This window comes from Mercenaria mercenaria, chromosome 13 (genome assembly GCF_021730395.1).
Source record: "Mercenaria mercenaria strain notata chromosome 13, MADL_Memer_1, whole genome shotgun sequence".
NCBI classification, from domain to species: Eukaryota; Metazoa; Mollusca; class Bivalvia; order Venerida; family Veneridae; genus Mercenaria; species Mercenaria mercenaria.
Window position 1 is genome coordinate 73,791,872 of NC_069373.1, and position 12,171 is coordinate 73,804,042.

Below are 12,171 nucleotides of genomic sequence, written 5' to 3' on the forward strand. Positions count from 1 at the left end.
TGAATTTTACAAGATAGTGTTTTTAATTTCAAGTCCTTACACAAACGTGAACTATGCGATTTAGATAAGTATATACAACACAAAAAGCAAAGATAAATATCAAACTTAGGAAGCCACGTCCAAAAACACAACCTCCCCAATCCGAAACTCACATCACGTGGACGTGCACACACACACACACGCGCGCGCGCAAACTCACACACACACACACACACAAACAAAGCAAACACTCGGGGACAAAACGAACAAATAAAGGAACACTGTGGGGCACCGCCTTGGAACGGTCATTCGCAAAAACACCATTAGGTACCTTAATCTGGTTTATTGTGCACTTAACCTCACTCTTAACTCCAACCATTTTCGTAAATTGTATAAAAGTTCAAAATTGTTTGTGAGAGTGCATCATTATGACAATGTACAAAGCGTGAGTATCTTCAATACGAAATTAAAGTTTCATCAACACATTATTTCGTCGGCAAGATTCGTCCAAAATGTGTCCATATCCTGTTCGTGTTCTGGATATTCGAGGGACCTTTCGCTTCGAAGGAAGCTCATTATACTAATGGGTAGATTTTCAAGTGGAATCTTCTCCATAAGAACAAGAATGATCAGCTTTCTCTTTGCTTCTATAGCTTCCACGTGCGCCATATTCATTTCATAATCACACCAACTGTCCTTGAGATAATCCTTGTCAATAAGAAGGACCGATTTCCGGCTGTTATAAATACCATGTGTGATATTTTCTGCCACCGATGTTCCTGGAACTGAATTGCGGTCAGCTACCCAGAGACGAAGACCCCGTTGACCCTCAAGCGAGGGAACCATCAAATTCTTGATCAAACTTGCTTTACTTTTTGCGTACGAAACAAATGCGTCGTTTTCAAACAAGCGTTCGAATCCTGCATGTCTGTATCGTCTGTTTCTACTGTAATACAAGTATCTCAGCTTCCATCGGTTTTTGTAGACTATCCGACAGATGGCGACACTTAAAATGCAGGCAAGCACACCACTGACAACACTTCCGATTGTTAATGACACCCAGCCCTTATCGAGGCATTCTTCTTTTTCCAAGTGTTCAGTTATTTGTCGTAAATGTTTGTTAAGATTGTACCTATAAGAGCCCAAAAGACATTCTACATTTGTAGGAAGCTTTATCTCCAAATTTTTAGGCTTTTTATATAGCTTTGTAGAAAGCACCCATTGTAGAAACCCTAATGTTTCGCACTTGCACTGCAACGGATTTGAACTTAAAATGAGGACAACACTACAATTGTTTCGACAAAGAGTATCAAGATAACTCGTGAATTCAGTTGGAAGGCTGGTTAATTTATTCACAGACAAATCTATCTGCCTCAAGGAATTGTTTTTGGTTAAAGTTAAATTCCACTCTTCTAGTAAATTTGAGCTCAAATTCAAATATTGTAACTTCGTAAGATTCTCAAAAACATCATGAGAAAATCGTGCAATCTTGTTATTTGACAAGTCTAATTTCGTGACGTGTTTTAGCTTCCTGAATATTTTACTTGAATAGTTACACGTGGCGGGATCAAACGACTTGCCTAAAGAATTTCCGGAGATATTGAGGTGTTGCAAATTTTCAAAGTTGTCGAAGAATCCGGGAGAAACTTCGTCGCAGTAATTTTCAGAAAGGTCAAGGTGATTCAAATATTCCAAACCTTTTATTGAACTCTTCCATTTAGTGATAAGATTGAACGATATATCTAAATGTCTCAGAGCCCGTGCCCCGCATACCGTAACATTGTCCTCAAATTGTACGTACAGGAAGCTTTGTCTCCACTTCACCTTGCGCAAATGAGGAGGCAAGCAGACCACGTGTCTTTTTTCGCAAGGACAATCATGTTCTGAAAACCGCTTTATTCTTCCGCTCGTATGATCTAAAGTGAGCTCAGGTTCATCGTGACTTTCCAAGAAAGGATCACAATTCAAGTGTTGCCTAGAAATATCTAGAAAAGTGATGTTTCTGGCGTTGTGTACAAAATTTGCATATTTTCCAAAAGTTAGTCTATTTCCCGACAGCGTTATGTTCCTCAGTGTTGCAGGTAATTGAAAAGTTGGATAGAAGATCCTTTTATCAAATACTTCAATCTTGTTCAGATCTGCATGTAATGTTTCAAGAACTTGCAGTGTCTTTAGGTTTTCAATATCCGATTCTCCTATTCGTATTCCATAATCATACAGAGTATGTATCCTATTCACATCTAACTCTTTCAAAGTTGGAGAGAATCTAAGGCCATATAATGCTGTGTTCATTCCTTTAAAGTGGAGGTTTTCATTGTTTGAAATATCTAGTAAGGTAAGGCTATTTCTAAAAGGACTAAATGCATTGGCCTCTATTTGTTCAATGTTACAACCTGCTAGCCATAGATGTTTTAAATATGGCACTCCTTCGAATGTATAGTTGTGAACCACAGCGGAATTGCAGCTATTTTCTGACCGACCAGATAAGCTTAATTTCTGTAGATGCCGAAGGTGAGTAAATGTTTTGTCGAAAGAACAATTTGAACAAAGTTCAGCATATATCCCTTCCAGCTGTGTCATATACTGCAGTTCACTACCCATTCCTTGAAAAGAAACTATCTTATTTTCTTTAACGTTTAAATCTTTTAAACTCACCAAAGGTTCGAATACCCCTTTACCAAAACTGTCTGGCCAGGTTAAAAAGTTCCCGGATAGATTAAGGTAGACTAGGGCTGATAAGTTCTGGAATGTATTTGAAGATATGTAACCAATGTAAGAGTGCTGTAAATACAGCCACAAGACGGAAGTTGGGTTTAAGTTCGTAGCATTAACAAATATTCTATCTTCTAGTTGGCTAAAGTTGTTCCGGCTTAGATCGAGTAAACACAGACGGGATTCATTCGTCGCAGGTTCTGGGTATGATGTCGGTACTTCATCCAAATTCTTATTACCACATCTCATAGCATATCCGCCTTCTCCACATTCTAACAGTGTTTCATTTTGTAGTTTAACAGTTTGACATTTATCTGAGGTCTGAACAAGTCCCGAACGTATCACAATAAGAAAGATTCCGTATAATTTCAGCAGATGCTTCATCTTTTACGATAAATGTCAAAATAAAAATGAATTACTACATTGCATGTGATATATCCTTCAAATCTTTTACATGTCGGATGATATCGCGATAGGAACAGGAACTTGATCTCAACAGCTTACTGTTCATCAGATCAGACCTTATTTCGCAATGACACGATTTGAACTTATATATAACACCTGATGATACACACTTCAAAACGTCATTCATCAGTTAGTACCACGAATAATGTCTCAACAGATGATTCGTCCATTTAAACTTCTTTCGTTGGTAAGTATCACAAGAGAATTTTTGTTTTATTTCAGCGTTGAACCATCAGTATCGCAAGCGATCTGGCAAATACAAAATGTTAGAGCAAAATTTTAGTTCATTCTGTAAGATTCGGAAATAAATGCAATCCAAGGCTTATGTCAATACACGAGCAAACCGTGCAAATTATCTAAATCAGTCTAAATTTTTAATTCAGATATAAGTACAATAATCCACATCTGAGAAATAATCATTTTTTTCTTTACAATGTAATAGAAAATGATTAAAACTGCCTTTGTGTTGCTTCTTTTTTACGAGTGTTGTGAGCGTAACAAGTAGAAATTTAATCAAAACACTTAGCCGACTTAATAAATATAGAAAAAAAGTCTTCAAAATGGCTAATTTTAGATACCTACCAGGAAGACAAAATGGACGTTGATCATGCGTTTGTTCCGCCACTTGAAAAACAAAGCCATTATTTGTTAATATTTTAATTTCTTATATCATTTTCTCGTGATGTTCGCTCCATTTTCAAATTAATTAGTATTTCAGGCCTAATAGTAAAATTCTTTAGGTTAAAGATTTTGTATGGTGTCTACAACAATAAAAGAAAGGGCATTAAAATTTAAACCCGGGGCTAGAGGGCGTGGACGGTAGCATGCATTTTCACTACCGTCCATGAACAGGCTTAATCAAACCGAGCCTGCAACATTTTCGTTTTTGTCGTGTTGAGCGACCTGTGAAGTTTCCACTTTTTTTATTTTTTTCCCCATCAATTTCCGTTCGTTTAGTAGTTGCCCTGATGTAAAGCATATGACACCTAAAGCCATGCACGATGCAAATTTTGGTTTAACCGGCAACCTGCTTTATCCGGCACAATAAATCGGTCCACTATGATAACGAGTAATGTAGGTTTATGTGTACAGGGTGTTTCGTTCACATTACTTTCCTAGCTAGATTTCGAAAAGTTATACCATCTTACTTCGAGAGCTATTCGCAGGCTTCATAATAACTTATGATTATAGTAGCTATAGTCATAACCAATCATAGTAATATGACAAAATTAATGCTTTTAGCCTATTTAATGACACATACAGATGTCACTGTTCCTGTTTTTTTGTTTGGTTTGTTTTTATTTGTTGTTTTTTTTTTTTGTTTTGTTTTTTTTTGATAAGGAATATCCATTCAAATGCAGTTTTATACTTTTTAGCATTATACACTTAAAATGTATTGTACGAGTATAGAAATACAAAGTATTAGAAAAATGTAGATAGTTTTATCAAATGAGCTATTGAATTGAAGAGCTATATGTGGTTTATTAGGGTAGGTTCTAAAATGAGTCAGTAAAATGAAATGCTAACGTAAGATCTTCTTAAATATGCAACAAAAACTGCAATGTAGAAACAGCCAAATATCTTATTATTACTGTTGAAATATATTACGATTATTTAGATTTTTGGGCTAAAACTTCAAAGTCTATTTGGCTAAAAATAGCAGAGAATTAGATTAACAATATTATCTTTTAAAGAATATAGCCGATGCATAGTTTTTAAACAAACTAACTAGTTTCTCTTATTTGATTATATATATGTATATTATGTATATCTTATAAATGTATATAAAATCAACGCACATATATATATCTTGGTTTTACATAGAAATTAAATCAAAATCACTTTATTTTGATACTTTTACTTACAGAGGTCCGATTATGAAACGCTTTCAACATTGCAAATTATATGCAGTTATTTTCACTTGTTCTACCACTACCCCTCATAAAACAACGGAGTGACCGTAACTAATACGAAGCCTTTTTTAAACCTTCCACAACAGTAGAATTCTTTAAGAATTACATCCGTATGGACGCTACAATTATGACACAATTTGAAATGAGCTAATTATTTCTAAAATATTTAAGAAAACGGGCACTCAAACTGTTTTTCTACTAATAAGACTTTTGAATGTCAAATATCTATGCATATATTCTCATTGTATGCAAATTAAATAGAACTTAGACCTAAATAAGACATTTGTTGATTTCTCTTAAATATGATATTCATAAATATTCAGCTGATTTTTTGAAAGTCCAGCTAATGCACGGACTTTTATAACGCCATTTTAATATAACTTGGCCAGTATCTCTCACCACGAAAACGAACCTGTGAACATTCAATGTTTTAACAGTTGAACATAACCATGGCCGGCTTCTGCGAAAGACGTATTTTTAGTCCAGAAGCAATGGAGATTTTTTTTCACTTTTAAGTCACCTGAGCAAGGTTCACGTGAAGCTTTTAGTGTTGTCTTTTGTCTGTCGTCCCGCCATCCACATTTAGCTTGTGTCCACGATAGCATTATCATTCTTTTTTATTTTGAACAAATTTGCAAACAGCTTGTATCTCTATAAAAACTTCGTTCCTTTCAAAATTATATTGAACCATGGACGCAGGAGTTATGGTCCCTGAATTGGTAAGAATTGCTGATTTAATATTTGTGCAGCTCCTTCTTATTTTTTCGATGTGCACCAAACGATGTGAGGTATTAAATGGATGACAGATCTTGGTTGCTTTCGAAAACCGACGGGATAGCTTCAGTATATATACACTCTGTTTTTTAATGTTCACTAAATTGGGTCCGTGCTTGCGTGCGCGCGTATGAGAGAGAGAGTGTGTTTCTAATATAAACATTAAGGAAAAAATTATCACGCCCCCTGGCGGCCATGTTTTTGACGAATCGGAATAATTTGAAAATTCTTGGTAATGGGTCACACAAGGACCATTTTTTAAATCTGGCCAGCAATTTCATACAAGAAGATTTTTACAGTCCCACTAAAAACGCATTGGGAAAAGTGACCACGCCCAATGGTGGCCATATTTTTTGACAAATCGGAATCATTTGAATAATCTTGGTTATGATTACATAATTTCGGGACCATTTTTGTGCAACTTTTTTCCAAAATCGGACCAGTGGTTTAGGAGGAGATGTCGTTTGAAAATTTTTCTACTTTCAGCTCCGACGGCCTTTATGTGCAACCAAGCGGAACGGTTTGAACAATTTTAGAACAAGACCACCCAAAAAACATCAAGGCAAAGTTTCATCAACTTTCACAGCACTGTTTCATAGAAGATATTGTTTGAAAAAAAGTATGGACGGACGGACGAACGCCGGACGTGAGCACCCCGAGCACTTTGTGTTCAGGTGAGCTAAAAATACGACAACATTCAACATTCATCTTTATTACTGTCAGACTCATGTAGACTAAGAAACGACATGAAAGAAAAGGTTCTGGTAAATACAATCATCTGCATTATACATTAAAGTTGCTGTTAGACATAATTAATTTTGAAAACAAATATTTTAATACCAAAACTAGGATTATGCAAAAGTTGTGACTCTTGGCCAACTTACTCGCCTAATGATGATAAACAAGTCTGCAAGGTTTCAAAGCTATAACTCCCATTGTTTTTAAGAAAAAGTGGACCTCAACAAAAACTCAACCAACGCCAACGCCGACACCGCCGATCAAGTGGCGATAATAGCTCGTAGATAGTTTCGTAAAAATAAGACGAGTTAAAACATCTGACAATATATAAAACAGAATTACCATAAAGAAGGTCAATAAGACCGAGTCACCTGTCTCTGTCCGGAGTCGATGAACATTTGTAATTGTAAAGAAGATAACAATCTTTCAAATATGAGATAACATTTTAATTGAAAATATGTATTAATTTGCTTTTTGCTAGCGGCGGTATCGTTCTCAGTGTTAAAAAGTAAAAGCATGTAGTTGACAAAACGAAAATGATTAGCACAAAACGATATATTGCTTTTCTGTGCCTGTTTTTAATTATAATGGTACTGATGTATAGCACATTCAGAGAAGAAATGGTTAGCGTGAATTTAAGTGACTTTAAAAATGAGAAGAAATCCAAACTGGGGAGTAACTTTAAAACAAAAATCCACCAGAAGCGTTCAGCATGGGACACTAAAAAGACGATTCAGTGGTTCGATACGGTTCATAATAACAGCGGATTGCGACAAAGGGCAGCGGCAGTGGATTTTGGCAAATGTGAATTTAAAAATTGTAAACTACTCCATTATTTGAAATATAACGCTGGTGCCAATATAGGACAACACGGGCCTTTAGATGCCGACGCCGTTGTGTTTCAAGGGAGTCATCTTGGAGAATTATCCCCGCCGCTCCGTCGGGATAATGATCAGGTATATTTTTTGTGTGTCGAAAAGGACCAATTACCAAAAAAGAAAATATAGATGAGAAAAAAATGTTATAAGTTCTTTAGTGTACTTTTCTTACGCTTTTGCCCTGACTATATATGCCTCTGATATTAGTTTAGAATAAATGAAGGTATTTTTTGTCATAAGATTGTGTTTAAGCCTAGTTATCGCTGAATAGTTTGATAGGATGAAAAAAAAATCTAAAAAAAAACCATCACCTTAAATAATTTTATTAAGGGTCTTGACCGCTGGATAAAGTTAAAAATCTTTCGATTTAAAATATATATCACTAAATATAGAAGATATGGCATTAGATATGTTAATCAAAGTACTGAAAGTACAGAAAGGCTGGCTACCACAAAACACTGAATGAAAAATGTGCGGGAAAGATGCTTGCAAAATCTTAGAAACTATGGGTTTTCTATATTAAACTAAAGCAAGCATAGGGTATTGTTGTGATGAACCATCTTGATAAACTTTTTTCGCTCGAAAATTTATGTTAGTATTCGATAATCCTAGTTTTTTTATAAGAATTTAATATTGGATAATTTGATTGCCGAGAACCATTGTTTACGGACGTGAACCTATGAGTACGACCATGAACTTGTTTCTCGAACAAAACTATGATTTTTGGTCATTATCTTATGTTCACCAGCGTGAACCTATGTTTACGATCGTAAACCTAAGTTCTCGATCGTTAACATATGTTCACGTTCGTAAGATATGGTTTACACTCGTGAACCCTGGTTTACTCCCGTAAACATAGGTTCACGCTCGTGAACTTAGATTCTAACATGACTCGGTTTGATTTCCAGTTAAGGTAGTTCTGCACGTTTGGATCAAAATTTTTTCTACAATGTAGAATTTGATTAAACTCCAATATTTCAAAACTTCAAAATATACCTAGAAAATTCAGCAAATAAAAAAGATAGGGTCGTGTGCTTGATTTTTTGCTAGGCTGGTTTGAAAAATTTGGACCTCACGCAATATTTCATAATGGGAGTCTATGGGAAAATCATAACTTTCATAACATTTTCACGAATAGAATTGTTTCTACAATGTAGATTTTGATGAAACTTCTCACAATTGTAAATAAACACATGACCTATAATTTGGTGAAATAAAATGTATAGGTCCTTGTGCTTACTTTTGAGATATTTTACCATGATTAAAGGGAACCGGGCATTTCAAGTTAATTTTGAGGGATTATTTTGATTTTTTTAACGTGTCATATGTTTTAATATCATATTTTGACTTTAGAAATATAGCAACAGTGCCATTATAACAAATTTACTCACATGTTTCGATTAATTCATAAATTGATTTTCATTTCCGTACGCCGAATCCAGGCTTTATTCTACGTTTTCCGGATAAATGACGTTACGCCATCACTTCCGGTTTTTCAAACGTGCAGAACTACCTTAAACAAAGAAGAAAATCAACCTTTGTATATTCTGCGATAAACAACGGTTGTCGCACAGACCGGTAAGAGAGCATAATGACGTCAATGATGACGTCAAATTGCCATATGACGTCCGATACATTACTCATCGGGTAAATAAAGTCCAGCATAATATTTCTTAAAATATGTAAATGAGCATGTCAGAATTAAAACAAAAAAGACCTTCTTGTGATTTATCGTCTAATTTACCACGGTTCATCGTTCAAATGCTTCAGTATTTAACCACTCGGACTAACGCCCTCGTGGTTCTATTCCTACACATCTGAACTCTGAAGCGTGGTAAATCAGACGATAAACCACTTGAAAGCCTTGATTATTTCTTTAATAACGGCCGAAATTCAAAGTTCAATTGAAAAACCTAGTTGAAACCTGGGTTCACGGGGGTGTTTTCGCTCGAAAATATGGATAAGTATTAGAAAAAACCTGGTTTTACGTTCGAAACCCTTGTTTATCTGTAATTGTTAATTCTATTTTTTTTTTTACCGTAAACCTGGGTTCACGTTATTATTGGACAATTGGTGTGCCATAACCGTTTATATGTTTCTTAAGAAGCGATAATAAACATTGAGGAACATAATATCAGATAAAATATAAAGGTAACAAGCACAACATCTATATTTCGATATGCAATCCCCACCCCCCACCCACGCACACGCACACACACATCATATGTGAATGTATGAACATTGATCAGATGGGGCGATTTTCTTGTTGGTATGAGGGAAATTTTGAGCTCGAACTCCGCTGTAAACCGGACTGTTAATGATGTTTCTTCCCTAATACGATGGTTAGGAAAATTAAAGTGCCCGTAATAATGTACTCCTTTTTTTTTGAAGAGTATTCAATTCCTACCATGATATTACTTTAACTAATTTTCAGTAGGGCGTAGGTTCGAGCCCCACTAAGACCAAACTTTGTTCATTAAAGTAAGATAAACTTTTTTTAAAGACTTATCATTGATCTGTCGTACAAAAGCGGAAATGTTTTATTTGATCAGCCATTTCTTGTTGTTTCAAATGAATTTTACCTGAAGGGTGAATGTTTAGACATCTTTGAAAATACTTAGTTACATTTGTAAAAGTTCTTGATTTTGCATTTATTCTTTAGTTTACAAAATTTGGAATAAATGAAGGTAGGTAGGTTTTACTTCTGCCCTACGGTTCTTCATGACTTGCATAGAGCAAGGCCATAATTTTTAATGAGTTGGAGCTTAATTTCTGTCCGATTAAATCCTTTCACTCGAGGTCCCCCAGAAAAATTGTTATCGACAATTTTATTTTGTGTTTTATAATTGTTATGCAATATTTTGAGGTTTCATTTAGAAAGATATTTGGTAAATGAATTCTCTGCGATCGTTTTGCGCAATGGCTATCATTTTGAAATTTGTCTCTGTTTCAGCTGGAGGGAAAAAAAGACATAATTTATACAAAATTAACAAATAAAGAAAACAAACAAACAAACAACAATGATACGGTAAATGTCGTTTAAAGATGAATCACAGTGCGAAAATATGTTACTTCAGGACTGTATCAAGTTAGTGCAATTGTTAAACATTACCAATCCGGGTCCACTGTCTTAATATAACCTGCAAAAAATGAAAACGTGTGTTTAAACAAAACTTGCTTACATCTACACCCCAAATTGGTGACAAAGCGCTTTTTCGGCGAACGCCGTCTAAATTCGTTTTCGTTACCTATGCCACGTGACTTCAGTTTGCAAATCAAACTACTTGATAACGCATTATAGATAATTTATCAAAATGGAAGATTTATGCAACACTCTGCCTGATTGGACGAGAGTGGCAATTTCTTTCACTCTGTTGATTGTGCTACGCTGAGTGAAATGTAGACAAAGCGTTTATCCTAAACGACGCTGTTCACAGTTTTAAAGCTAACTTTGGCTCAGTATATTTAGCAAGAATATTGATATATCTCAAAATGATAAGTAAGTTTAATAAATATGATAAAAACCTGTTCAAGTACCAACATATATCAAATTAAAGAAAGAGCTGAATACGGTCTGCGTATCACATGAATAAGGGTGTGATAAGAGTCTTTTATGTAGAGAAGTGCTTTTTAAAAGATTTTCCTTCTTACAATTGTCGTCTGTATATGAAAAGGTTTCTTGCTTTTTAGACTTATTCAGATTGCATATTAAAATGAGTACTTGTTTGCTTTGATATATTTGTAATAAATTATTTAACTGATTTATTATATATGAATATTTTTCATTAGTATGGTATGCAAATATTGAACTCAGTTGAAATCTGTTTTATTATATATATGCTATATAATGACTGAATCTCATTACACTGAAATGAAGGTACGCTGCATACATGTAGTTAATCTATGTGATATGACTACGGTCAAACTTTGCTTATGAAACAGAAATATTGAAATAATTACAATTGTATGTTTTGCTTGACCTTCACTTTTTTTTATAGGTGTGACATCATTGTCCAAAGATTCATGAATAGCGAATATGCTATTTGTTAAAGCGGGATCAGTTGGCCTATTTTAGAAATAAATAAAAATAATAAATAAAAAAATCCTTTGATTTTTTCTCATGTATTCTAAACAAACTTGATTTGTAGCATCTTTATTAGGCCCGCAGTCAACTTTGTTCAGCTGGGACATTTGACCCCTTTTAGGGGCTGCTAGAGCTAAAACTAGAAATGCCTTTATACAGCGTCTCATGAACAGCTTGGTGGATCTTTGTCATACTTTGTCTGGAGCATCATTATAAGGTCTTCCAAATTTATTTATATAGGAACTTGGGCCCTATTAGGGACCACTATAGCTAAAAGTAGATATGCCTTTCTTCGCATTAACCACTAAAATGTAATGGATTTTTATCAAACTCGATGTGTAACAATATCGTAAGGTCTCCTGCTATTTTGTTACAAATGGGGATAGGGACCAATTTAGCTAAAAATATAAACACGTTTAATCACCTCTTCTCATGAACCGCTTCATGAATCTTCATCAAACTACTGCTGTAATTATTCATCTAAGGATAAACGAAACAAAATTGCAACCCTACGAAACCTTTGCGAAAAATTAAAAGAGAACCATTTAAATTGTTAAAGTGCGGTGTTTAGTTTTGCAATTTGAAAAAAGTTAAATGAAAGATGAATGTTAGATGAAAAATTCATAAA

The 12,171-nt window shown here is 34.7% G+C and overlaps 1 protein-coding gene across 1 annotated transcript; it reads right to left on the bottom strand.

Moving 5' to 3' along the window:
- LOC128548016 (toll-like receptor 4) lies at nt 1–3,659 on the bottom strand. Its single transcript, XM_053522274.1, has one exon. It carries the CDS (start codon nt 3,073–3,075, stop codon nt 457–459), a length of 2,619 nt encoding a protein of 872 aa, XP_053378249.1. The 5' UTR covers nt 3,076–3,659; the 3' UTR covers nt 1–456.
- Between the last annotated feature and the right edge of the window lie 8,512 nt (nt 3,660–12,171).

Coding starts and splice junctions, on each gene's coding strand:
- LOC128548016 (XM_053522274.1), bottom strand. CDS start 3,075: ATGAAGCATCTGCTGAAATTATACGGAATCTTTCTTATTGTGATACGT.